General features: G+C 46.7%; 1 protein-coding gene across 1 annotated transcript in view; it reads left to right on the plus strand.

The window, feature by feature from the left end:
• The window catches only part of PLCB1 (phospholipase C beta 1), a 195,759-nt gene that overhangs the window by 107,057 nt on the left and 61,264 nt on the right, over positions 1 to 27,438 (plus strand). The window contains exons 18-26 of the mRNA XM_056856453.1: positions 732 to 831; positions 2,875 to 2,979; positions 4,176 to 4,285; positions 8,764 to 8,896; positions 11,687 to 11,740; positions 13,914 to 14,133; positions 19,927 to 20,107; positions 24,894 to 24,970; positions 25,060 to 25,149. Coding sequence (XP_056712431.1) covers positions 732 to 831; positions 2,875 to 2,979; positions 4,176 to 4,285; positions 8,764 to 8,896; positions 11,687 to 11,740; positions 13,914 to 14,133; positions 19,927 to 20,107; positions 24,894 to 24,970; positions 25,060 to 25,149 — 1,070 coding nt within the window. The remainder of the gene's footprint in view (positions 1 to 731; positions 832 to 2,874; positions 2,980 to 4,175; positions 4,286 to 8,763; positions 8,897 to 11,686; positions 11,741 to 13,913; positions 14,134 to 19,926; positions 20,108 to 24,893; positions 24,971 to 25,059; positions 25,150 to 27,438) is intronic.

The following is a 27,438-nucleotide window of genomic DNA, read 5'->3' on the forward strand; positions in this document are numbered from 1 at the left end:
CGAAGTAAGTATTGTTTACTCAGACGGGCAGTGGCTCTCCAGGGCCTCAGGCAGGGGTCTTTCCCATCACCTACTTGCCTAGTCCCTTTATCTGGAGATGCCGGGGATTGAACCTGGGACCTTCTGCATGCCAAGCAGATGCTCTACCACTGACCCATGGCCTCTCCATAGCATGCCTTCAGTTCAGCACATCTAATCTAAATGTATCAGTTCACGCACTGGAGTAGCTGTGAAAACCAACAAGAGTTTGACTTGCAAATGTGAAAGGCAGTATCTCTTGCAGCTTCCATAAAATAAACAGAACACTAAAATCACCAGGGCCACCCTGTCTTAAAGACATTGTCAGTTTCTTAGAAGTCTCCAAAATGATTCAACTATTACTTCCTACAAGGTGTCATGGGAAAAAGCCTGTGGCACGGAAGGCTTATAGTGGACATTAGAACCCAGAACCCGTGTCTTCCTATGCCCCCCTCCATTCTCTGCTAGTTAGTCATAAGGTTTCTGGCATGGGATCACCTGAACAAGTGTTTCCAAGAAGGACTGGGGCATGCCTGCCTCGGTTAGTACAGAGCCACCGTCAAGCAACAGGGAGAGATGGAAATTGGACAGACCTCCCTAGAAATGTGTACTTAGCCAGCGAAGTATGGATTCATATGGATGATAAGGGAGTGGGGTTAGATCATGAGCTCGTCTTATTTCCGCTATTAAACAGAGTTACACTTTTGCTTTAGGTGGTTCTGCCCTCCCTGGCGTGCCTGAGGATAGCCGTCTATGAAGAAGGAGGGAAATTCATCGGTCATCGGATATTGCCAGTTTCGGCGATTCGACCAGGTAAGATAATCGAGGCTTCCTGGGAGTGAATAGCACAAAGTACGTTGAACAAAGGAAAAGGGATGACTGAACAAAGAGGGGGTCCTTGCACATCTGTGCCCAGCTGTGCTCAGTCTGACTCTACCGGTGCTTGCCAAGCTGTTGAATCTGGATAACTAAATGTTTACAGAAGATGCCCCTAAAGGCATCTGTCTTCCTTGCCATACCTATTGTTGCACCCCTTGACAGATAATCTCCTGGTAAACTGTCTGCATAATTGTGTGCGTGTGAAGTGCCGTCTAGTCACAGCTGACTTATGGCTACCCCAACAAGGGCTCTCAAGGCCAATGAGAAGCAGAGGTGGCTGGCCATCGCCTGTCTCTACAGAGCCTTCCTCGGCAGTCTCCCTTCCAAGTACTGACCCTGCTTAGCTTCCGAGATCGATGAGATCGGGCTGTAACAGGCCGCCTTCCTTCCCATATATACAATTATTACAGGGAAATTGATTTAACACCTGGCTTTCAGCAACTCTCTTGACTAGACTCCCTCAACAACAACAGCTGCGTGTGTACTACGGAGATTTAAAAAACCACGACTCCCTCCTGGGCCAGAAAATTTCTTTCACGCCTCACAGGTGTGAGTTCCAGATCGGAACTCGTGGAGGGTATCCTGAGAGTTCCCCAGGTATGCTTTCTGGTAGTTGCCATTTTGCAACTAGAGAGACAAACATTTGCCAAAATCCACTCACGTTTTTCACTGCAGCTGTGTTTTGCAAGGCCAGGGTGATTGTGACAAATACAATTAAAATTTCAGTTCAAAATCTATTTTGTTATTTATTTGAAACAGTTTTCCCAACACCAGACTTTCACCCTATACAGGATACTCAGGGCAGCATATAATAAAAATTGAAACAAGGTTTTAAAAAAATTGAAAAAATACAACCATAAAGAACACAGCCATAAAACTAGCAGTAAAGAATCAAGCCAACAGAAGCATAAAATCACAACAAGGTTGATGGTTGTGCTGACCAGGCTGCCCTGGGTTGCGGCCGTAGAGACTTAGAGGAGGGTCTCTGGAGGGGGCCAGGGTCTGGCTCAGACTGCGTGGGAGAAAAATCACTCAAGGACACTCAAGTCCTGCCCCAGCCATGGAAGGGCCGCTCCCTGCCTTTGGACCGTCAGTGACAATTGATATGAGGACAGATGCCATGCTGGACACTGGTTTTGTATATTGTCCCAGTCAATTATTGAATTCAGTTGGCAGCAGTGGCCCCCGGTAATCAGGGGAATTACTTGCTCGTTATTCATAACGTTTCCAGTATCCACGGGTAATGGATTCAGCCCCCCGGCTCATGTTAATTGTTTGCCAAGATCTTACAAGACTGAAATCTTTGTGCCGCTTGCATTTGTCAGTTAAACAGTTACATAGCTCTTCTCTCTCCCGGTCTGTACATGCGCCCCACCCAAAACGCTTTTCCTGGCAGTAATACTGCCTTACCCCTTCCTGACAGGTAAGACAAATAGTCATTCCCCATCCTGCCCATCTGTCTCCGTAAAGGAAGCTCATCTCCCTCTGTCAGCAAGGCTGATTCTGTGAACTTGGGCAGATCATGAGAGGGAGGGCAGGAAGGGTTGTGTCAGTGTTTGGTTCTCGTGGCCCTTTCTTACATGCCCAGGGAAATGCCAATCGCCACTTTGGGGTCAGGAAGCAATTTTCCTCTAGGCCAGATGGGCCAGGGATCCTGGAGGGTTTTTTGTTGCCATCTTCTGGGCATGGAGTAGGGACCACTGGGGATGGGGGGGCGGGTAGTTGTGAATTTCCTGCATTGTCCAGGGGGTTGGACTAGATGACCCTGGTGGTTTCTTCCAACTTTATGATTCCTCCAAACTTGCAATCTGAGAAGTGTGTAATTCTGTTCCCAGAGAAAAGAGATCAGGACCTCCCTGAGTCTGTATTAAGGCATCCTGCATCTCTCTGTCACAGCAGTGGCTACTCAGCAATTGTGTGCATCCAGTTAGGAATAAATTAGATGAATCCTGCACGGTCGTACTCCCTCTCTTCCAGGTTATCACTACATCTCCCTGAGGAATGAGAGGAACCAGCCCTTGATGCTGCCGGCCCTATTTGTCTACATCGATGTTAAAGACTACGTGCCCGACACTTATGCAGGTAACTTGCAACTATGAACTTCAAATTTAACTGCAGAAGTATTTCTTCTGTAACCGTGCATTCCTGAGCGGAATGCCTGCGCCACTGTTTGGAGGCAACACAGCGGCGCTGCCTCCTCGCGGCACCAAAAATCTGTGCAACCCACATAGGGTTGCACAGGAAATATGCCACCTGAAAAGCCGGATCTCGGCCAGAAAAAAGGGGTGTTCCCAAGCCGTAACAGCTTAGGAGGCCACCTAACGGCAGCCCCACCCCCCGGCCGGTGCCATGATGCCCCGGGAACGCCTCCCGGGACGGCACCACAGCCTTTGCTGACGTCTGGACTCTGGCGGAAGGCTCTATCAGCATCTGGGCCCGGCGCTGCCGCGGTAGTGGCCAGCATCCGGCGTCTGGGCCTGCACGCCGGCTCTGGGGCCACAAACACCGGCGTACACCACCCGGATGCCGGCGCTGTGGGCCCTTGCGCCGGCGCAGGCCTTCGCTGGCCTCCTGAAGGCTTTTGTCCTGGCCGCCAGCACGGCTCAGAAATGTGCTGTTAAATTGTTGTTGTTCTCTGAAATTCTACATAGTGAGAAGTAATAACACAAAGGATTATAATATATATAATACAATATAATGTCATCTGTCTATCTGATGTAAAGCACAAGGAAATTTTTGCCCACTTACCGTGGCAAAACCTTAACACTGCGTTACATCAAGACTAAACAGGCCACCTCTACCAATCCCTCTTCCCACTGCAGACTACCTCCCCCCCAAGGGTTACGTATCTTCAGAGAACTGCGTGATGTGGCCATCAGCGGGCTGCAGGGGAAAGGCAGGGAAGTTTAATTCTGCCGTTGTACAGTTTAGTTTGAATCTAGCCCGTTGCTGCGTAACAAAGGATAAAAATCACCCCGTTGTAGGTCACGTCACGAACAATGGTTCTCATTCACATGCTGTGGAGGAACCAGGGAAGCAGAGGGTCACCTGCCTGCCTGCCACACTCCAAAGAGCCCTGATGGGGTCAAGCCAAGGAGAGTCTCTAGGCAGGGGTGACAGCCAGAAACCGCCAGTTGGCATGTGCTGACAAGTGTTTTCTGATGCCGCACAATCACTTGGCGATTCCCCTGAAGTGTGACCACCATCAGCCCTTGACACTTCTGGATAAACCAGTGGGCATGTGCCCGTCTGGTCCTCAATTCCTGTTTCATTTCTAGATGTGATTGAAGCCCTATCCAACCCAATCCGATACGTGAACTTAATGGAGCAGAGGGCAAACCAGTTGGCGGCCCTCACACTGGAGGACGAAGAGGAAGTCAAAAAAGAGGTAAGAATCCGGAGCTGGCCAGGTTCTTAGTCACCAAGAAACCACTCTTTGTTATCACTTGGTTTGATAATTGAGAGAAGCATCTTTTGTGATAATCTCAGTTTTATCCGTAGCTATTTCGAAGCTCAGTGGTTTTCCAGAAAAAGTTCCAGCCAGTAATTTCATTTTCTGTAGTCGGGACAATGGCAGTATCAGAAACCATGGGATACTTGCATTTAACAAGCCCTCTCCCCAAATTAAAGCAAACCCGGTTTTTCATCAAATATTGGGATAGAGCCCTACCCCCTCTCTCTTACCACTCCGCTGAGCAAAGTCTGAAGGCTTCCTTCAACTTAAGTGGTTGTTCCTGAGTTCGAACTCATCCAAAAATTAACACCTACTTCTCATCCTGGCTTTAAACACAGACTTGGATTTCCTCAGTCACTTCTTGAGTAATTCTACATTTTTTCAGAAATTTTAATTGGCTGACCTCAACATATCAGACTATAATCTTGAACCGATACCAGTTAATTTTCACTTCAACCACTTGCTTAAACCTCAGAGCTCCCTCGCTATCCAGTATGTGCAGCTGCTAATTATGTTGGTTTATGATGGAACTTACACCCAACCTTTCTCTATGAACTCCTTTCTTTCCCCCTTGCATTGAAATTTACACTTGGAAGATCTGTGGTAAAATTCACACTAACCCTTGGCTCGCCCATTCCCACCTTCCTTCCCCATATGATTTGCCCTCACTTATCTACTTGAGAAAGGGGGCTGTGACTTACGAAAGCCCATATTGAAATAAATATTGTTAGGTGCTACTGGACTTTTGTTTTATTTTGCAAGGATGGACTGACATTTTATAGTCCTTAAGATGGAGTGAAGTTCCTTCGAGGACAGTTGGATCCGCCCCAGTAGGTCTTTCACGCTTGATGTTTGGCATTCTGTAAGCTTTCCTGAAAGCACAACTAGACATTTGTGGCTTTAGTCCGGACTGAAGAAAAAGAAAAGGGAAATAACCCAAAATGACTTGATGCTGGCTCCAGACATCACTTCATCTTTTGATCAGGAGAGAAAGGGACACAATTGAATTACCATCTAGGACATGGGGACCTGCCCATGGCAGCAAGATACTAAGTGAGAGGCCCCTGATTTATATCTCTGCCTTCGGTCACAGCATTATTATTATTATTACTATTACTATTACATTTCATCTTGGTCCTGTTTTGAGATTATGAATATATTATTTTAATGTCTGGGGCCTTTCTATTTGATTAATATTAATATTATTTGACCACTGAAGGAGGCCGATGGGCTGAAACTCGTTTGGCCAGGGTCAATAATGGTCCTTTGTGCTTATGCACATTTGTGAGGCTATTATTTGGGCCAGGATATGTGTTTTTAAGGAATATTGTCATACATACATACATACATACATACATACATACTGTACATACATACTGTACATACATACATACATATATTTGTTTAGATTTATGTTTTTAACTTATAGCTATTGAGCCCATACATTTATATTGTCTTAACCTTTGTGGTTCTTAATTTAGTCCAGACTGAATTCAGGCTTAAGTAAATAACATCAACTTATAAAGGGAGATAAATCTGGATACAGACTCCACAGTTAATGTTCTGCTATTGTTAATTAAAGTATTGTTATTCTCATCAGAACTTTGTAACTGGTGACCTATGCTTTCTTGGCCCAGGTAATCTGGTTTTGTTGCGTATATTTTGTCATTTTCTCATGTCACCTTTTTATGTGATACATGGCCGCAAAACAAAAATAAAATACCAAAAAAATCAACGGCATTGAGGACAAAGACCTATTAAGCAGCAGCGTGCTTTGTTCACCTTACGGTGCAATCCTGAGCAGAGTTGTGCCTGTCTAAGCCTATTGTCTACAGCAGACTTAGAACTGCGTAACTCAGCCTAGGGCTGCTCCGTTGTCCTCTTTATAATACTCCTCATGTGCCATTGTCCGTGTTCTGAGCACTTTACAGCTATTACGTTGGTGAGATCCATACAATAGTCCTGTAAGCTAGGCCAGTTATTACTATATCATATTAAATATTCTTGGGGTTTGTGATGCTAAGATCACAGCTTGCCTAATGTCACTGTAAGAGTCCGTGGAACAGGGGAAATTTACCCCCCACACACACATCCAAGAGCACAGCTGACTCTTGTAATCCCTCTGCTAAGCCTGTTGCCAGTAGATCGTTCCAGGCGATTTGAGATGATACGTTTGTGGTTATAACAAGCCTGAAAGCCTGACCCACACTTTAGTTTTTGTTTGTCAGACAAGTCTTCCCGTCTGATCTTGCATGCCAGCGTGCTTTATGGAAGTCTCTCTTTCATGTGCCGCGCAATGCATATGAAAAGGAAACGTGCAGGGCATTGAGGACGCCTGACATGTCTGTGGCTCAGGTCCAGGTGCAGTAGTGTTTCAGGGCCAGGTGAGGGATCCCTCCGCTCACAATTGCTCTCTACCTAAGCTGCAGCTGCCTCTCGGAGAAGGAGCATTTGTATGGGGGGGGCATCTCTACCCTTGAGGAAGCTGTATGTTGAGCTTCAGGGGCAATTATCCCCTGAAACAGACAACCGAGATGATCGCATCTCTTCCCTGTCGGAGGGAATTCTCTTGAAGTGCTGCTCCAGCTTAGAGCGGGGGTAGAATAACGATTCTTTAAGAAGAATGGAAGACTGATCGTGTCTGTCCACAGTGACCCTGGGCAGTACCAGCCTTTACTCTGTCCATCGCGCTTGAAGGCCAAAGGCCAGAGCGAGTCTGGGGCAGCGTTTCAAACAGGGATTTATAAGCCCCAAGCAAATAAAAGCTGGAAGTGCAAAAGATATGATCTCTCCACTCACTACCGACTAGGAGTTTTATAAGGGGCAGGTTATCAAGAATCAAATCATGTTCTTTAGTTTTTAAATTTGTTCAGTGGAAATTTGTGCCCGTGCATGTGAATCCTGAACAAGGTTTTGGTATAATTTATTCATGTCAAAGTGGTGTTTTCCCCTCATTGGTGGCTAAATGTATAAACTCTTAGAACAGGGTGAAATGTTGGAGGAGAACCTGCCCTCCCCGTTATGAATTCCTTGCCAACGAAGAGGGAAAATGAAAGCCGCGCGCGAAACTACTCCAGCAGGGCACCATGGCAACAGGTCCTTTCTCTACAATCGCTGCTGGCATCTCAAGGAAAGGAAACGCCGAAACGCCCTCCTCCAAGACTCTGTGCCGTTAGCATAGGGTGGGAATCTGCAACATGCTTAGACAAACGTGACTACTAATGCAGCAATTTGTAAGACAATCAGTTTGTGGCCATAAAAGAAAGAAGGAAAGGGAAGAAATTAAGTACTAAACAGGGGCTCTGAGAGCTGGCGAGAAAGAAAAGGTGGTGGTGGGGGGATGCGAAGGCAGGTTGGGCAAGACGGGCTCTGGGCTCCCGGCATGCGGCAAGGATGGAGGTACCATTTACGCAACCTTAACTGTTCGGTGTAATGCTTTGTTATGAGCTGTCCCGGGAACGGATTCCTGTGCCTGGGGGTGGAGGAGGAGGAATGAGGTGTCGGCAGGCGGTGACTGCTGAGGAATTAGCTTGCGACCAAAATCTAGAAATCTCTCTATGTGATGTTATGTTCAGTGGAGGCTTGTGTAGTCTACTATGATATTAGATTGGTGTGTGAATGGTTAGGATGTTATAAGACAGTAGTGGAGAATGGGATGTCTGTACATGATAACGGTATATTATCTGGACTTCTTGGATGGCACAAACCTCATCTTCTACTGATGTGGGAAGGAATGTGTGTATGAAAGTATGAAGAAGTTAAAGAAAAATCTAAAGATACCCCTTCCACATACACACATACACCAAATAATGGTTCTATTTCAGGGCTACACAGACAGGGCTAATTTCATAGTGTGGTTGGGATGAATCAAGTTAAATGTTCTCCTTGACAAACATGACCTAGGCTATAAACACCTTTTAAGTGAATCAGTGTGTTCTGCAAGGTGATATAAAAGTATTCCTGGTTTGTTTCTTCATAAAAGCTGAAATGTGGTAAAGTTGGAGTGCAAAATTTACTGAAGTGCCGGATTTCCATCATGGGTTACTGTTTTTGATTGTGGGTAAAAGGATCCCCACCACCACACACACACACTTGCAAATAACAAAGGAGCTGAAGAAATAGTACTGGAATTTCACAATAGTGCTGGGGAGGGGGGAAGTTGTTCTTTTGGAATTCCTTTCTATATCCTGGAATTAGAAGTGTCCAAATACAGTCTCTCATAATGAGCTTGCAGTTTGAAAGAAAAAAAAAACATGGTTGATGAGAATAATGGATGATCTTATTGTGGGGGGGAGGCAACAGAACCCGTGCACCGCTTGTCGGCTGATTGCCCTGCTCACAGGAACGTGTTCTCCCCCTGCGGTCCTGCCTCGCTGTCTTGCATATTCATGGGAAGTGTTTTGTGTCATTAGGCTGATCAGGGAGACGTACCTTCAGAAGCTCAGAATGAACCAAAGCCTGCCCCAGCCGAAAATGGAGTAAACCACACCGCTTCCCTCACTCCTAAACCGTCCACCCAGGTTGCCCCCAGCCAACCAGCGCCAGGTAAGATTTGGCTCTGTCGAGCCATTTCCACAGTTCCTCGTGCCAAAAACTGCAATGGAATAATTTCTTTGGTATGCTGTTGTTAGTGTCCTGAATTACTGGAACGAATAAGAATCAGATCAGATCTCCTTTCTCAGAGGCATAAATACATGAAGACATGTATGTATGAAAGGCTTCGGGTTGCGTCCAGTGCAAAAAAATTTTCCACTTGTGATAGAGCTCTTTGCAAGCGGAGAAGCAAGAAAAAGATTGCTGTATGCATTAAGTCAGACTTTGTGCGAACCACTTGTGTTTCCACCTGCACAGGATCTTGTGCAACCAGTTTCTGGACACTATAATGTACAGGGATGAAAGCCTGACATCTTCGCTGCACAAGAAGAGCTATACTATGTCCATTCATGCTTCTGCTTGCACATTGCTGGGTCCGAGACATTGTCTGTGCTTTGAGAACTTCCTATCATCTTTGCTACCTTTCGATGGACAAAACATGCTGCCCAATGCAGGGCCGTTCCACATGGTGAACGGCTTGGTGGATGCATATTGTGGGTCAGATCCAAAGGCGTCTGTCTCATGCAAGGACACGTTCTGTGAGCATAAGACACCTTTGCATCCAAACCATCGTATGCCTGCTGGCCCCCAGGCTCCGCCCACGGCAAGCTGTTGGGTTGTGTTGGGCGTTTGGGCCTTCCAGATTCAGATCCCTGTTGGCTGCACCGTTTACTGGGATGTGTGGAGCGAGCGAGTCCCATCTGGGAGGATGGGTGGATAAAATGAGGGAACCTCAGCTGTCTGCTGCCTTGAACTTCTTGAGGAAATGATGGAATAAATAAAATTTGGGGCAGAAGAGTGCCGGTTTTATACCAGAGTCAGCATAGGAGGGATTGGCTTTATTCTAGCATTTGGATCGCTTTCAGTTCAGTGCCAACCAGGACAGATTTAGCCCCAGGGAGTAAGCAAGTAACAAACCGTTCCAAGTTGTGGTTGCTTGTATGCAGATTGGGTGCCGAAGAGCTTAATTCCAGGCTCACTGGTGGTGTTGGCTCTGCAAGAAGGACGAAGTATCAGAAAGCTCTGAAATGCAAAGTTTTCTGGCTTCTGCTTATTTAATTTCATAAATATGTTCTCTACCAAAATTCTGGAGTGGGTCAAAAAAGCTACTGTGTCTCACTCCATTTCAGTCGGGTGGGGGTTTCTGGATCAGGGACTTGGAGCAGAAAGAGGAGTCTGCCGCTGGCCGGATCCCTGAGGGTCTCTGAGGCTGTTACCGCACTAGGTATTCCCAGCGATGTATTCAGAGTTTGGAAATGTTATAAAAAATACTGTTCGCACTTTCTGTGTATTCCCACCGATGTATTAAGAGTTTGAAACTGTTATAAAAAATACTGTTTGCACTTTGTTTGGCTCCTTTAGCTGTGAAGACGTCTTCCAACCATTTTTTAGCCGTGGCATCCAAAAACCCTTTTAAAGCGATGTTTTTTATAACATTTCCAAAGTCTTGATACATCGCTGGGAATACCTAGTGCGATAACAGCCTGTGTCAGAGGGGAGGGCATTTGTTTCGCCTCCACCTCCCTGAAGCATCTGAGAGCTTCTGTCCTGAGATGCAGCTTGAAGGTGGGCAGCCCTGAGCTCCTTCCTCACATGACCCAAGGTCTCTGAAGCAAGGCGAGTCAGAACCACCTGCAAGTGCCCATCCTGGCAGCATCCCCTTGTTTCCGGCACGGATCCAAAACCTGATGGGTGCACCAAGTCCTGGCCCCGCTCCAGAAATCCTTATGACCTCCTGGAAGAAATAGTTCTTGTGTGGATTCTGATGGGGGCCAAATTCCATCCCATCCCTAGCAAGGATTGTTCTGCAGCTTCAAACATACTCGGGAATTATCCCTTTTCTAAACCCTTGCCTAATGATTCCCAAACCATCATTGCTTGGCCTTTGATACTCAGGTTCCTGAGATATCAATGCCACAGTTGTAGCATGCTGTATCCAGACTTCCCTGAATGAAAACTGGTTAACCTAAATAAGGTTATGACAAAAAGACTCTGAGGGGCAGAAGGTCCCAGATTCAATCCCCAGCATCTCCAGTTAAAGGGACTAGGCAAGTAGGTGATGTGAAAGACTTCAGCCTGAGACCCTGGTGAGACGCTGCCAGTATGAGTAGACAATACTGACTTTGATGGACCGAGGGGGGTCTGATTCAGTAGAAGGCAGTTTCATGTGTGTTCATGGGACTGGTAGCTGGTAGGCCTTGTAACTACAGGCAGCTTGAGACTAGAGCTGATGGGATCCAGCCTCCTGTGGTCACTCTAGTTTGGGATCTACCTCTTCACATCTCCTCAGTTCAGTCTTGTGAGACCGATGGGAGCTATAGAGCTTTATCATTTTTGATTATGCATATTCCTTCTTGTTAGAGTGTGATCCATTGTTCTTGGTTTATTGGTGGATATTTCCCCCACCCACCCCAAAAAATTATTGCCTGTGTTGTCGTGCTCTTGCTGGCTCGTGTTAAGATCTCCCTCCCCAGCCTGATATCTTGGGTAGTGGTCAACATAAAAATGTTCCCTTGATACAGGCCCCTAGCCAAACCAGTTTCAGGGTTTCTTTGCCTATTGCCCCAACAACAGAATTGAAAGCCTGTATAGATCTGAAGACTTCTATGAGACCATTTAAATTTTCTTTCTCACCTTAAAAGAAGAAGAAGAAGAAAGCCCTCGCACCTACAGCCTGGGGCGTGAGAAGAGTGTGTGCGTGATTTCAAAACAGTTGAAATTGTTCGTATTGTTTACCTCTAGGTTCCGTGAAAGTGCCAGCAAAAACAGAAGACCTTATTCAAAGTGTTCTGACAGGTAACAAACACGTTGACGTTGTATGAAAGGATCATCCTGGGTAACTTGTGTTCTGGAGGAAGGAATGTTCAGTCAGTGTGATGTTATTTTTTCTCTTTCTGAACTAATTATTGCTGTGCAAATTGGCAAAGGGTTTGGGTCTCTTCCACAGGGAATATACCATCTCACACCTGTTGATTTCAAATGCAGTTAAGGACCATGTCGTGGCTATTGTGCGATCGAATGAATTCTTACTTGTCTTAGGATCTGGGAGAACCAGCGTGGTGTAGTGGTTAAGAGTGGTGGTTTGGAGTGGCAGACTCTGATCTATAGAACGGGGTTTGATTCCCCACTCCTCCACACGAGCGGAGGAGGCCAATCCGGTGAACCGGGTTGGTTTCCCCACTCCTCCACATAAAGCCAGCTGGGTGACCTTGGGCTAGTCACAGCTCTCTTAGAGCTCTCTCAGCCCCACCTACCTCACAGGGTGTCTGTTGTGGGGAGAGGAAGGGAAGGCGATTGTAAGCCGGTTTGATTCTTCCTTAAGTGGTGTCAGATAGGGCAGAGAAAGTCAGGATATAAAAACCAACTCCTCCTCCACCTGCACCTCCTCCTTCTTTTCCTTCTTCTTTTCCTTCTTCTTCCTCTTCATCCTGCCTATTCTCAGAAGAATGGCACCGATCCTTGAAACAGAAGGGGACAGAAAGCACATAGCAGTAGACAGGTTTATAAAATCATGCAGAGGGGAGAGAAACTGAATAGAGGGGACATTTTCTCCCACCCCCCTTATACTAGCATTGGGAGAGTAAGTAAAGTTGTTGAGAAAGAGGTTCAGGGCAGACAAAAGGAAATACTTCTTCACTCAATGAGTAATTAAACTGTGGGAATCACTGCCAGTGGAGGTAGTGATAGCCGTGGGCATTTATTTTTATTTTTTTGCCGTCAAGTCACAGCTGACTTATGGTGACCCCATAGGGTTTTCAAGGCAAGAGAGGTTCAGAGGTGGTTTGCCATTGCCCGCCTCCATGTGGGCTGAGAGAGTTCAGAGAGAACTGTGACTAGCCCAAGGTCACCCAGCAGGCTTCATGTGGAGGTGGCTGGCTCCTCTCCCTCTCTCCCCACCCCAGACCCCATTTGGGTCTGGCCCTGGGCATTGGGAGGATCAGCTGTCAATGGTAGCATGGAAAAATGCGAGGGGAGATTGTGGACATTCTGCGGCATGAACACGAGAATGGAAAACTTGTCTCTCTCTCTCTCTCTGTCTCTGTCATTCACATATATATATGAATGACAGAGACAGAGAGAGAGAGGAGTGGGGAATTGAACCTGGTTTGCCAGATTAGAGTCCGTCACTCTCTTAACCACTGTATCACACTGGCTCTAAAAGTCACAGCTGACTTATGGTGACCCCTCATGGGGTTTTTAAGGCAAGAGATGTTGGTGGTTTGCCCTTGCCTGCCTCCGTGTCACGACCCTGGAAAGCTCAGTGGAGTAGAGGAGAAGGGTAGGATCCACCCTGGTGATTTTGCTCCCCCCCCCCCTCAAGATGTTCTCCTCATGGGGTAAGAAAGAGTGGGGGGAGCCTCAAGGTGACCCAATGAGACCCATGACTGAATTGCAGGCCTGGATGTCTCAGTCGTACTCTAGTGGTCTCACCACGACACCGCAACGGCTGGTGAATATCTGGCAAATGGTCAACACAAAGAGCTCGATGGAGAATTAAAACCAATGGTTTGAAATTATATCAAAAGAGTTTCCGACTAGACATTAGGAAGAACTTCCTGACAGTCAGAACTGTTCCTCAGTGGAACAGGCTTCCTCGGGAGGTGGTGAGCTTCCTTGGAGGTTTTTAAGCAGAGGTTAGATGGCCATCTGTCAGCAGTGCTGATTCTATGACCTTAAGCAGATGATGAAAGGGAGGGCACCTTGGCCATCTTCCGGGCATGGAGTAGAGGTGTGGGCACTAGAGGTGTGTGTGTGGGGGAGGTAGCTGTGAATTTTCTGCCTTGTGCAGGGGTTGGACTAGATGACCCTGGGATTACCTTCCATCTCTGTGATTCTATGAGACCTCTGGCGGGGACGTCCTTGAGCTTCTCGTCTCTCTTAGGCCATCTGCTGGTGAGGTTTTGCTTGTCTGTTGAGTGTGCGATGTTGTCTATGGAGGAAAAAGAACTTTTGTTTTTCCCCCTTGCAGAAGTCGAAGCACAAACGATCGAAGAGCTGAAGCAACAGAAAGCGTTTGTGAAACTTCAGAAGAAGCACTACAAGGAAATGAAGGACCTCGTGAAGAGGCACCACAAAAAAACCACCGATCTCATAAAAGAACATACTGCAAAGTACAACGAAATCCAGAATGACTACATGCGTCGGAGGGCCGTCCTGGAGAAAACAGCTAAAAGGGACAATAAGAAAAAGTATGTTGTATAAAATTCGCTTCTCTTAAAAGCAACTGTTTTGCCTTCTCCTTTCCCCATTTTTTCAAGTGGCATGGTGGCTTCAGTAGGCGGAGCCAAAAATAGATGTTATTCTTAATGGATTATTAATTATCCTTTAAGATCCTATTAATGGAAGCTTATGCCATCTTCTGGGCATGGAGTAGGGGTCACTGGGTGTGTGGGGGGGAGTAGTTTTGAATTTCCTGCATTGTGCAGGGGGTTGGACCCTGGTGGTCTCTTCCAACTTGGTGATTCTAAAACAGTGAAGGCTTATGTTTTGTAGATGAGATTCTTCCTGCATCCTGAAAAAGGATTGTCAGAGAGGCACATAGAGAGAAGGCCTTTTCAGACATTACAACTGCACATGCCACAAGCCTACTGACCTGATAAACACCATCACTACGTTGTGTGAACAGGAGGAATGCAGGCATTTGCCATGCACGTACAGCTCCATGAACAGACCACAGACTCTTTCAGACTTTGTATTTACATGTACTGAGATTGCATGTGAATGGAAAATACATGTGTCGCCACTGTTCACGTAACATGGTGACCATGTGAATTGAGAGGATTGTGGATAACACACTCTACCGGTACGTGCAGTTGGTAACGTCTGGAAAAGGGTACAACAAACGTCCTGATATTTCAGCAGTTTTGAACTGGAGTTGTCATGCAGGAAAGTTTCAAATACAAAAGGGAGCATTGTCCTTAAATTGAGCAATGGGAATAAAATTACTTAAAAAAAAAACAACCTTCAGTTCTCATAATGGTTGGGTTAGTGAGGTGATTTTAACTGGCTGCCAGAGTTGCCCATTACTGATGAGTGGGGTACGACGGAGCAAGTTTCCAGGTCGATTTCTTCTCTCCCTCCCTGTCTTTACTGAGGTCTTTAAAGCTACTTTCCTTTCTCATACTTAGCTGCGGGAAGCTGCTTCTAGTCCTTCCTTCCTTCCTTCCTTCCTTCCTTCCTTCCTTCCTTCCTTCCTTCCTTCCTTCCTTCCTTCCTTCCTTCCTTCCTTCCTTCCTTCCTTCCTTCCTTCCTTCCTTCCTTCCTTCCTTCCTTCCTTCCTCTCTCTCTCTCTCTCTCTCTCTCTCTCTCTCTCTCTCTCTCTCTGTGTCTGTGTGTCTGTCTATCTCCCACCTTTCCTCATAGTTCAAAGCAGCTTACAATCATTGCTAAAACATTTCCAATTAAAACCTGAATAAAACAACAAAGCTCCATTTGCCAAGAAAAGTATGGAGAGCAGGCTTTGGGGACTTTCAATCCTCCCAAAGTCCGGATGCCATCTTAAATCTCCTGGGTTCTCCAAGTAAGCGCCTTTCTCTGCCGCCTCCCAGCCCACTGGCTTTGAGGATTGCCGGTCAGTGACTTGTCTAAATATATCCCTCTAAATATATCCCCTCCTTCAAAGTTGGTCGGTTCTCTTCAGTAGTCAGTTGACTCAAAAAAGTTAGTTCTTGGGAAAAGAACAACCTGCTTTCACCTTCAGCTGGGAGAGTTGGACATCACCCGCAGGATATGTTTTTGGCGCTAAATTGACTCTGTGATGCAGTCTGGATCCTGTCTCAATCCGAACTAAACCTCTGGGTTTTCACTTTTCCCTGTTTTTCCCCATGCCGTTTGCACTGGCATTGTTCAAGGAAGGCCTGGGCCACCAGCCAAAATGAAATCGCTGACGAGGGTCCTTGCTTACGGTTGCCAGGTCCACTTGCAGGTCGCCCTTCTCCCGGGCTGCCATTTTGCAGCCTGCCTGGAGCCCTTTCTGCCATCAGTCCTCCCGTGCGCCGCTTCAAAGCTGGTGCCATTTATTGAAAGACTTGCCCGCAGAATTCTTTTAATTCCTCAGGAGGGTTGCCAGCCTCCAGGTGGTAAACTGGAGATATAGAAAACCTATGCTGCAACTAGTGAGAACTATATGAGAAGGCAGCACGTGGCTGCCTTCTCATATAGCCTCCAGGTGGTAGCTGGAGATCTCTTGGGATCACAACTGATCTCCAGGCAACAGAGATCAGCTCAAATGGAGAAAATGGCTACACTTCAGAAGGTGGAATTATGCCCACTGAAATCCCTGTTCAGGTTCCACCCCAAAATCTCCAGGTATTTCCCAACTCGGAGCTAGAAACTCTGTTCCTAAGGACTAACAGAGCTCTGCTCCCCTCCTCATCCCCCATGCAGAGGCTGGTTATATCAGAATATTGTTTGTTTTGTGACCAATGGTTCCTCCTTTCTGTGTGAAACACATGAAGCTGCCTTATACTGAATCATACCCTGGGTCCATCCAAGTCAGTATTGTCTAATAAGACCGGCAGCGGCTCTCCGGGGTCTCAGGCAGAAAAGGGTCATTCACATCACCTACCTGCCTAGTCCCTTTAACTGGAGATGCTGCTGGGGATTGAACCGGGAACCTTCTGCATGCCAAGCAGATGCTCTACCACTGAGCTACGACCCATCAGTGAACCTGTGGACACATTACAGGCAGCCAGTGTGATGCAGCAACAAAAAAAGCCAATGCAATCTTGGGATGCATCAACAAAGGCATAGCATCCACATTGCAAGATGTCATAGTCCCATTGTACACCACATTGGTCAGGTTGCACCTGGAATAGTGTGTGCAGTTCTGGGGTCCTCCCTTCAAAAAAGATGTGGACAGAATGGAGCAGGTACAGAGGAGAGCGATGAGGATTATCAGGGGCCTGGAGACCAAGCCCTACGAGGAAAGGCTGAGAGACTGAGAGACCCATGCCTTAGAGGAAGAAGTGTTTGTTCCCCTTAGGGAATCAAAGACAAAGGATTGGATTGAAACTAGGGCTAGATCTCTCTAGCATCATTGGTTTCAATTATTTATTCATCCTGTACATTTTTTATCCCATCACTTTTCCAAGGAGCTCAGGGAGGCGTACATTGGACTCCCCTCCACCAGTTTGCCATTAGGACTGGCAGAGTAGGGATTTGAACTTGGGCCTGTGTGTGTGTGTGTGTGTGTGTTTGCGCTTGCCCCATCAAGTCACAGATGACCCCGTAGGGTTTTCAAGGCAAGATACGTTCGGAGGTGATTTGCCACGGCCTGCCTGAGAGAGTTCAGAGAGAGAACTGTGTGACTGGCCCATGGTCACCCAGCAGGCTTCATGTGGAGGAGTGGGGAATCGGACCTGGTTCTCCAGCTTAGAGACCACTGCTCTTAACCCCCTTACCACGTTGGCTCTCTTGGCCCTACCAGATCCTAATCCAACACTTTAAGTGCTGCACCAAGCTGGCTGTCAATGAGCCTGTGCAGTTTTCCTCCAGCGTGAGTTTTTGTAGCTGGTTCTGACCATAATGCCCCCCTCGAGAGGGCACAGCCAGGTATGACAAGCTGATTCGAGGGCCTGAATTTCTGACTGGCATTCTCATGCCAGATTTCAGTGCTGCATAATGGTCTTCCTTAAGCAATAATCCTGGCCTCTTTTGGGTAGTCTTCCTGCGGTTTCCTAGGAAACTGGCTTAACACCTGGGTAGAGCTGTAAACCCCTCTGATTATCTATCAGGGATCCGACTGAGGTGCCCCATTTGTCTTGGCCTCATTTTAATTTTTTACCATGCTGTTGCTGCTCAGCTAGTGGTGGGGGCTCTGTTTATTTCACATGGCCCCGTCCCCTGTCTCCCCCTGCTCGCCGCGCCCTTCAGAGTCACGGCTCTTTCCCAAGGCTAAAAATATCAGGCTGTTCCTTAGGGAGTTTGTTGTTCAGATTCCATTTTTGAAGATTATTTTCCCTTTCTTTTTTTGTTTTGTTTTGTTAGGTTGTTTCACTCAGCTTGTGCTTCTTTCACAGTTCTTTGGGTTTTTGGTGAGATTTGTTAGTTGCAGTCTAATAAATAGCTTCACATCAGGCTGCATTCATTTTGGGGTGTGTCCCTTCTAAAAGGAACTGAGATGAGTAGAGGGTTTTTTAAAATGTGTCTTGAATTTCAAGAAAACTAGTACAATAGGAGTAGGAGAATGTCACTGGACAGGTAGACATTAGTTCCCACCAGGGAGACCCATGCAGCTGCAGCAGGCTTCCCCAGCCCCCATCAGCAAACTGCTCTTGCCTGGTCCTGGCTGAGGCCACGTTGCCCCTGTGCCGCCCGGGCCAACCAGAGCTGCCTCCCCTCCCCTGGAGCATCTTTCCAGCCCACCCCCCAGTGCGGGCCAGCAAACAGGGCTCATGGTGAGTCCCGAGATCGTGCTTCTCAGAGTGGCATTCGGGGGGGGGGGGGCACGTTCTTTGAAAACCTGTCCCTACCAGCATATTCGGCCTGTGAACTAAAAACTTGCTTTCTAACACTCTGCTGAGTATCAAAGGCAGTTTTGGGATCTGCCATGACAGCTACTTCAAAAGAACAACTCTCTGGAAAACATAATGTGGAGGCAATTCCCCTGTTGATAGCTCTCATGGGACCCTTTGTGGGATTCTCTGGAAGTACTGCTGTTGAAGGAGAAAGCTTAATGCATAAACGTTGTTCCTGTGGTCCCCTCAGAAAAAGTGTCTGGATCATGCTTTGAGTGTCCAATGTGCTTTGGAATTAGCACTCCACCTCTGGAACATAATACTGAATCTGTTGGAGCAAGAGGTTGACAGAATGCGGTAGAGGTTGAAACAGGGAGGACTTAATCACGCATTGCGATCAGCGGCTCACAAGTTGGTACAAATGGTCTTTTATATACCTGAGCCATTATAATGTGTGAAGAGACACTTCATTAAGTATCCCATGTGCAGGTTTTGTCACCGGGATGCGTTTTAAAATGGCTGGCTTCGTTTGTAGGTGTTTCTGCTGCCAATTTGCACACATGCAACACAAGTACAGTACTCTGATGGCCTGTTCATTGAGTAGACTTCCACCCCCAACCCCCCAACCCCCCAACCCCTGTTTATGTGAATGTATCGCTTGGTTGCATGCCTGGATTTGGACCTCCCTTCCCATTTTCTGACCAAAGCACAGTGTTCATTCCAGTGAGGTAGGCAGGAGTTTTCAACCTGGAAATGGATTTGGTGAGAGGACCTCCCCTCGGAAGGCCCCAGCTCCTGTGGTTCCGTGCTGAAGTAGCGTTGCAGTCACGTGGGGATATTTCGACCTGGGTCAGTGTGTGAGCAGGGGTGGGCTGCGAAGTTAAAACGGCCTGGGAGCAACCCAAGTTGCACAACCCCTGGGGGGCTAACAGCTAGCACTTCAGGGGTCGCTCAGCTCAGATCTGGCCAGCAGCACTAGCAACGTGTGTCGGCTCTCCCACTTTCCTCTCACTCCCCAGCTCTCTGCGATGCTGCAGGAGAGGATACTGAGTGAGTCGGCACTGGTTGCCGCTGAAGGCTTTTGGCCACGTGACCCCTGACAAGCTGGCTAGGGCAACTGGGGCTTCAGTGCAATGGCTGCTCCTCCCCAGAACGTGAGTAGAAAGTCTCGCTTGCAAGGGGGGGGGGGTCCAAGTCTGAACAAGCAATGGGGAGAGATCTGTGCCACACATCATCTGAGTTGAGGACCTTCATCGTGCATTGCAAGCAGCTGCTCAAGTGTTTGTGTAGCAGCTCGTACAAATCGTCTTTTATATACCTGCGCCTTATAATGTGTGAAGAGTCAATTCAAGGCAGATTGGGATGAAAAGAGAAATAATAATCACCACCACCACCCCGATAAACAAATCTGACTGCAGTAGTAGCGTATAGCTATGACTTTGGCCGCTGCAGAAAGACAAAAATAGCAGAACCGCTTCCCCGCTACTGAAGTGTCTGTCCTTGTGTGTTGTCTTGTTTGTGCAGAGGGGAGGGTGGCAGTCCGGATCATGGCCCTTCGACTATTGAGCAAGAACTGACTGCCCTGGATTCAGAAATGACCCAGAAGTTAATCGAACTGAAGGAGAAGCAACAGCAGCAGCTGCTCAATCTCCGGCAAGAGCAGTACTACAGCGAAAAGTACCAGAAGCAAGCACACATCAAGCTGGTACGTGGGAAGGAACGGGGCTCTCCCTGTCCGCCGGGAGCTCACAGTGCCTGCCCTGCAGGGAGGGACGGGGGTTCAGGTGGGTGCGTGAAGCACATGGGGTGTCCAGGTTTCTCTACGCACAAAGGTCCCCCCTTCACCAATACAGATGCAAATAAAAACTCGAAGATACACCCTTGCTTCGTGAAGTGACTTTTCCAGTAGTTTTCAGAGCTGAAAGGAATATTAGCCAGCTATGTTGCTAGCCAGCATGGTGCAGTGGTTAGAGTATCAGACTAGAAGAAGAAGAAGAGTTGGTTTTTATACCCCGATTTTCTCAACCTTTTAAGGAGTCTCAAACTGACTTACAATCACCTTCCCTTTTTCTCCCCACAACAGTCACCTTGTGAGATAGGTGACAGAGTTCGGAGAGAACTGTGACTAGCCCAAGGCCACCCAGCAGGCTTCATGTGGAGGAGTAGGGAATTGAACCCAGCTCTCCGGACTAGAGTCCGCCGCTCTTAACCGCCACGCCACGCCGGCTCTCTTGAATCAGGGAGAACCAGCTTCGAATCCCCCACTCTGCCACGGAAGCTTTTTGGGTGACCTTGAGCTGCTTTGGTCCCCACTGTGGAGAAAGGTGGAGTGTAAATGAAGTAAATAAATAATAAATATGGCTGAAGATGGGAGGCGGATAAAAGGTTGGCTGATGAATGTCTGAGGAGACAATAAGGCAGGGAAAGGAGAGAGGATATGGGGGTTGCCAGGGGGAGGGAAAGAGGAAATAGTTTGGGGAGGGGGGTACAGGTGATAGTGAGGTGCCCCCCCCCCAATCCTTGAGGGTTCGCTGTGTTGCAAGTGGGCCCTGGCCCTGTGATCAGCTTCGCACAACTGGGCCACAGCTTTCCTAGGTAGAGGCTGCTTGGGGGGGGGGGGGGAGAGAGAAGTTAAGCTTAAGACTGGGGCTTAAGACTGCATAACCCGAACCAAAAATAAACCCAAATAATGCCTTTTTGGCTTCTGTCGGGTTTAATTTAACCCGAATATTAAAACTGGGAATAAAGCCGACACTGGATAGCTGATTGCCAAAACAGCCAAATAGGTATTTGGCTTTTTTTTTTTTTTTTTTGGCTTCGGCTTTCCCCAGGCTTTTCCCTATGGGAATTTTTTTTATCAGCTCTGGGGAAGGCATTTTTGGAGGTTGTTCTCCCACTGGAGAGAAAGTCGGCGTATAAATGAAGTAAACAAGCAAACCTTGGTGAGTCCAAAAAGTAGTCGTCTAGTCCTACATCTTTTGAACTCCGGCCAGCCAGATGCTTTTTGGGAAGTCCACAAACATGGCATGAAGACAACAGCCTCAGCGAGGTCTCTACTTTAAGCATAACTGCTACTGAACATGCATGTTCAGTTCATCTACCATGGCTAGTAGACCTATTTTCTTATTAATTCACTTAACTATCTTTTACCGTAACCTAAGCTAGTAGCCATCATTGCATCCCATTCCAAAAATCATTTGTGTGCTTTGTGAAGAAGGGCTTTCTTTCATCTGTCTTGAGTTCCAGTCAATTGAGCAGGGTGGCATCAAATTTCTAGTGTTCCGGGAAAGGGAGAAAAAGTTCTCATTCTACATGGCATGCATACCATTTTTTTGCATTTATTATGTTTCCATTTAGTTATCTTTTTCTTAACTGAAAAGCCCCCAAATTCTTGAGTAAGAAGTGGAAATTCCCAACCCTGTGTTAATTTTCCTTGCTCCTGTTTCTTTTTTCAGCTCAACAATACTCTTTTTTAAGATTGTGTGACCACAACTGTGCATATTATTCCAAATCTGGGTAGAAGGAGCTGGGTATGTTTAGCCTGAAGAGGAGAAGATTGAGAGGGAATATGATAACCATCTTCAAGTGCTTGAAGGGCTGTCATGTAGAGGAGGGTGCCGAGTTGTTTTCTGTTGCCCCAGAAGGTCGGACCAGAACCAACAGGTTGAAATTAAATCAAAAGAGTTTCCGACTAGACATAAGGAAGAATTTCCTGACAGTCAGAGCGGGTTCCTCAGTGGAACATGCTTCCTCGGGAGGTGGTGAGCTCTCCTTCCCTGGAGGTTTTTAAGCAGAGGCTAGATGGTCATCTGTCAGCAATGCTGAATCTGTGACCTTTAAGCAGACGATGAGAGGGAGGGCACCTTGGCCATCTTCTGGGCATGGAGTAGGGGTCACTTGGGTGGGGGGGAAGGTAGTTTAGAATTTCCTGCCTTGTGCAGGTGGTTGGACTAGATGACCCTGATGGTCCCTTCCAACTTTATGATTCTATATTTCTGTGAAATCGGGCTGTATCATAGGATTGTTATTTAGCTGTATACTAGCTGATGTATTTGCCATCTCTTTCCTAATTCTAATGCCCAAACTATCACTATTTTTCAGAGCTTGGGAATTCTCTCTGTACTAAATTACGTTGGGTCGTAATTGGTTGTTTTTGCATTAGTGCAGCTCTTCAGGGGACCCTGCGATCTGTTCGTTGCACCCTGTAAAACCCAATCGCTTCTAACTGAAGTTTCAGCCGCTTCAGTGACAGTTATGGAAGAAGTCGTCCGATTAGTGCAGCCTACAAAATTGGAAACACCAGGCTTTCCTATCTAAAAAAGGCATCCAGCTATTCCTTGCTTGTGCCAAGTAACCTTCTGTGAAACTGTGTGTGCGCGCGCAACATGATTGCCAGAGTGCCGGCTGTAAACAGCAATGGGATATTAGGCATATATTGTCCCAAAGCGGGTTTTATTTTTACAGCTGGGGCTCTCTGTTGGCGGAGGCTGGCTCTCGGTGTGGGGCAGCCCTCCGGGCTAAAGCAGGAATGCAGTCCGGTGGTGATTTACCCTTTTTGGAATGTTAAAGGGAAAAGAGAAGGAGGCACTTAGCATGCTAGTTAGGGCCGTATCGTTTCAATCTCCCCCCCCCCCGCCCCCCCCGGGCACGCTCCCTGCTGTGACACATTTGGCTCTCCGCTTGTACAAAAGATCAAAGTTCAGTGCGCCATCTCTGTACTACCCTGTAGTTCCGACTTAGGATCTTATGTGCTGTCAGTGTATTAGAACAACAGTTCATAGGACCGGGGAATGGCTAAGATCAATCATGGGATCAGCAGGTTTACTATAATGTATATACATGCGCACACAGATATAACTTAATGTGTGTCCACCAGCATTTTATACATTCTCAATTAAGATATCATTTGTTTATTTATTTCATTTACTTCTGTTCTATCCTGCCTTTCTTGCAACGGGGACCCAAAACAGCTTACATTGTTCTCCTCTCGGTTTTATCCTCACAACAACCCTGTGAGGTCAGTTAGGCTGAGAGTGCGTGACTGGCCCAAGGCCACTCAGCGAGCGTCTGTGGCAGAGTGGGGATTCGCACCTGGGTTTCCCAAATCCTAGTCTGACATGCTAGCCACTACACCAGACTCTCAACACCCATTGTGTGAAACTGCAGTTGAATTAAACTCGCGCTGGTTATTGCTATTGTCTCTGAATGCAGGCGTCCCCACTGACTCTCTTTGGTTAGGGTCTCTCAGGCCAGGGTCCGAAGGCTTATTGATCACAGATAGTCTTACCTGGGGTTCCACATGATGTATGAACGCAACCCTCTGGCTTTAATTCTGGCTTGTGATGCCCTCTTTGGTGACTGATGGAAGGCCACGAAGCCGGCCTTTGTCAAGACGAACCAGAAGGATCTGTGAGCTGAATCCTGTTTTCACAAATTGACCATTGTTAAGTCCTGGTTTCACATGATAACATGACCTGATGCCTGGATTTCCATTACATTAGAAGAAGAAGAGTTGGTTTTTATACGCTGACTTTCTCTATCTTTTAAAGAGAATCAAAGCGGCTTACAATCGCCTTTCCTTCCTAGGTAGGAACTAGGTAGGACTTGAAATTGCTTATAGAAGTAGTATAGATGGCTTAAAGCAAGTCTGTATGAGAGAAAATAAGGATTAGAAATTAATTTGAAATACAAAAGTGTTAACCAGTAGAATTAGTGACTGAAGAAGATGCGGGGAAGTCGCATATAGTAGATAGCATTGAATATTATATTCTCAGTAATAGCAATGAATTTTTTTTGTTACAAGCAGTTACAACTGAATATATTGTTGAGATATGTTTATTTTTGTTGAATTGTAGAAAATAATAAAAATAATTTAAAAAAAAAACAATCGCCTTTCCTTCCCCTCCCCACAACAGACACCCTGTGAGGTAGGTGGGGCTGAGAGACATCAGAAAGAACTGTGACTGGCCCAAGGTCACCCAGCTGGCTTCATGTGGAGGAGTGGGGAATCGAACCTGATTCTCCAGATTAGAGTTCACCGCTCCTAGCCGCTACATCACTCTGTTAATAGACTTTATTACTTAGTGTACAACTGCTCTTTACCTCAATGGTAGATCCTCTGCTTTGCATGCAGAAGGTCCCGGTTTGATCCTTGGTATCTCCTGTTTAAAAAAGGAGGGGGAAACGGGGTGTGTAGATGCCCCCTTCGGAGGTTCTGGGGAAGCTGTGCAAGGCCGGACTGGTTTGAGAGGGCATTACAGGCAAGGGGGTTTATGGGGTGCATTTTGAAGACTTGTTTCATTTCATGCTTATCACTTTAATGGAGCAAATTATAAACTGAGCTGCTTTGAGCCAGAAAAGATAAATGTTTTAAAATACATACGAGTTGAGGATTGTGTAGGTTTGAATTCTAAGTGAACTTAATGAAAGAAAGGTTGTGGAGTTTTTCTAACCTGCCTGCCTGGTTTTTTGTCCCCCTCCCTTCCCCAAAGCTCATTCAAAAGCTGACAGATGTTGCCGAGGAATGCCAAAGCAGCCAGTTGAAGAAACTGAAAGAGATTTGTGAAAGGTAAGGGTTGCAAAGAGACATGGTCGCATCCTTCCATCTTGCTTGCGCAGATGGTGTTGCGTTCCTAAACGTTTCTCTCTTGGTTGCAGAGAAAAGAAAGAGCTGAAAAAAAAGATGGACAAAAAGAGGCAGGAGAAAATCACCGAAGCGAAATCAAAGGACAGGAATCAAATGGACGAGTAAGTGCCGCCTTCGCCTTTGCAAGACCCCTGTGAGTGGGCCCGGCGGGCCGTATTTGCCCGGGGAGCTACATTTTGGAGACATGGATGAGCGACTGCTGGTGATTGGTGGATTGGTCTTCCATCCTTTGGACTCAAGTCTGCCGTTTCCCAATTTAGAAACACAGTTCTGCCCATCTCTCCCTCTATATATTCAGACTGGTGTTTAAGCCTTTCCTGTTTCTCCCTGATTATAAAAGATCATTTCAAACCACACCAAAAATTAGCTCTGACTAACACGGCCATCCTAAGCGAAGTTAGGTTCTTCTAAGTCCATTGAAATCAATGGGATTAGAAAGGCATCCGTCAACTTTGGGTGGCTCTATGAACTCTCATTAAAGCCAGTGGGACCATTTCATCCTGACTCAGTTGAGTTCCATTGTTATCAACGCCTCTTAGCTGCCCCTGGCTTAAAATGTGTGAGGACCAAGTGAGTGTTTTCAGAAAACAGGCATAGATTTTGTCAAGCCTGCAGAAATTCCACAGCTGCAGTAGCTTTTCAAAGCAACCATCTTGCTGTAGCATGAATGGTAAAGTCAACCTTAATGTCAACGTGGAAGGCTTTAAGAGGGGAGTGGACATGTTCAGGGAGGAGAGGGCTTTCCAATTCTCTCGAGGATCAGAGGAGCAGGCCCATTATCTTAGGTGCTGTGGAACACAGGCAGGATAAATGCTGCTGCGGTCATCTTGCTTGGGGGCTTCCTGGAGGCACCTGGTTGGCCACTGGGTGGACAGACTGCTGGACTTGATGGGCCTTGGTCCGATCCAGCAGGGCTTTTCTTATGTATGCACCACTAGGCTCCAGAAATATATTTGTACATGCTCATGTGGGTGAGTGTCTGACCAGCTTTTTGGCAAGAGCAGCAAAAGTCTGGAAACATCAAAAGGACCGCTTATGAAGACAAACACGTGGAATTCAACCCAGTTAACAGTGCAAAGAAAAATGGGGTGTGGAAAGTAGGATGATGATAAAAATGATCAGCATGATGTTCGGTGGGAATGCTGTAAACATGCTCATCAGGTTTTACAGACTTATAAGGGAAATCTGGCAGCATCGGTAAGACCGATGAAGGAAGGTTTGGCGAGCCGTCGAATCCTTCATTTTTGACCTTTCCTTTCCTCCCTGCCAGCGACCGTATTCCAGAGTGTGAAACACGCAGAGCAGAATCCTCAGCAACCTCCTCTAGTCAACTGCGAGCTGAGGAGAATTAGACAGTGGTTTCAAACACTTTTTAATTGTAGCTAGATATTTATGGACCCAAATCAAGTCAGTTTATAAACATGTGGACAAGCACATTAAAATATTGAGCAAATAATTTAAAACACAGTAGTAGTAGAAGAGTTGGTTTTTATACCCTACTTTCCTCTACCTTTAAGGAGTCTCAAAGAGGCTTACCATCCCCTTCCCTTCCCCTCGCCACAACAGACACCCTGTGAGGTAGGTGGGGCTGAGAGAGTTCGGAGAGAACTGTGACTAGTCCAAGGTCACCCAGCAGGATTCATGTGGAGGAGTGGGGAATCGAACCCGGTTCTCCAGATTAGAGTCTGCCGCTCCTAACCACTACACCACGCTGGCTCTCATACCATATCACAGGCACAATACAATAATTAGAACATCAGTTCAAAGAGTTGAGACTCGTCTTAGACCTCAATTGGTGCATAAAGGGCGCGTAAAGGGGGCTCCTGCCCAAAATCAAACAAGATGGTTGACCAGGGTGGCTGATATAGCGTTGTCAATTTGGGCATGCTCTACATAAAATCTTTGCTGCTGAGTTAGGGCTATCTGCCATATCTGCGTGTAATCATTAAGTTAATATTGTGCTTAGTTGTTGGTTTTCTCTGCATCATTCCCCATTCAAATAGCGTGATATTTGCTCCCAAATGCCTTATTAAGAGAGCCCTCGAGGGCTCCTGTGTCCAGTTCTGTGCCCTCTCCCAGGTACAGCACTGCACAGCCTCTGCTGAAAGCATCAGGAAGATAAATATGAAACATGGGTACAGTTCACATTTAGCTATAAAAGGGAGATAAATCAATGTGTTAAAATGGTGGGGGGATCTCCTGGGAGAAAGGTATGGATGAGTAGCACAACTTTTGGGTTAAATTCTGACAAAACCTAGCAATACTGGGGAATGAATGCATTCTGCTTTTATTTTTAGTAAAATTGATACTAGTCATGATGCATCCCCATTTTCTCCAGGATCAGAGCAGCAGGCCTATTATCTTAGGGGCTGTGGAGCACAGGCAGGACA

The sequence above is a fragment of the Euleptes europaea genome, chromosome 10 (genome assembly GCF_029931775.1).
Source record: "Euleptes europaea isolate rEulEur1 chromosome 10, rEulEur1.hap1, whole genome shotgun sequence".
NCBI classification, from domain to species: Eukaryota; Metazoa; Chordata; class Lepidosauria; order Squamata; family Sphaerodactylidae; genus Euleptes; species Euleptes europaea.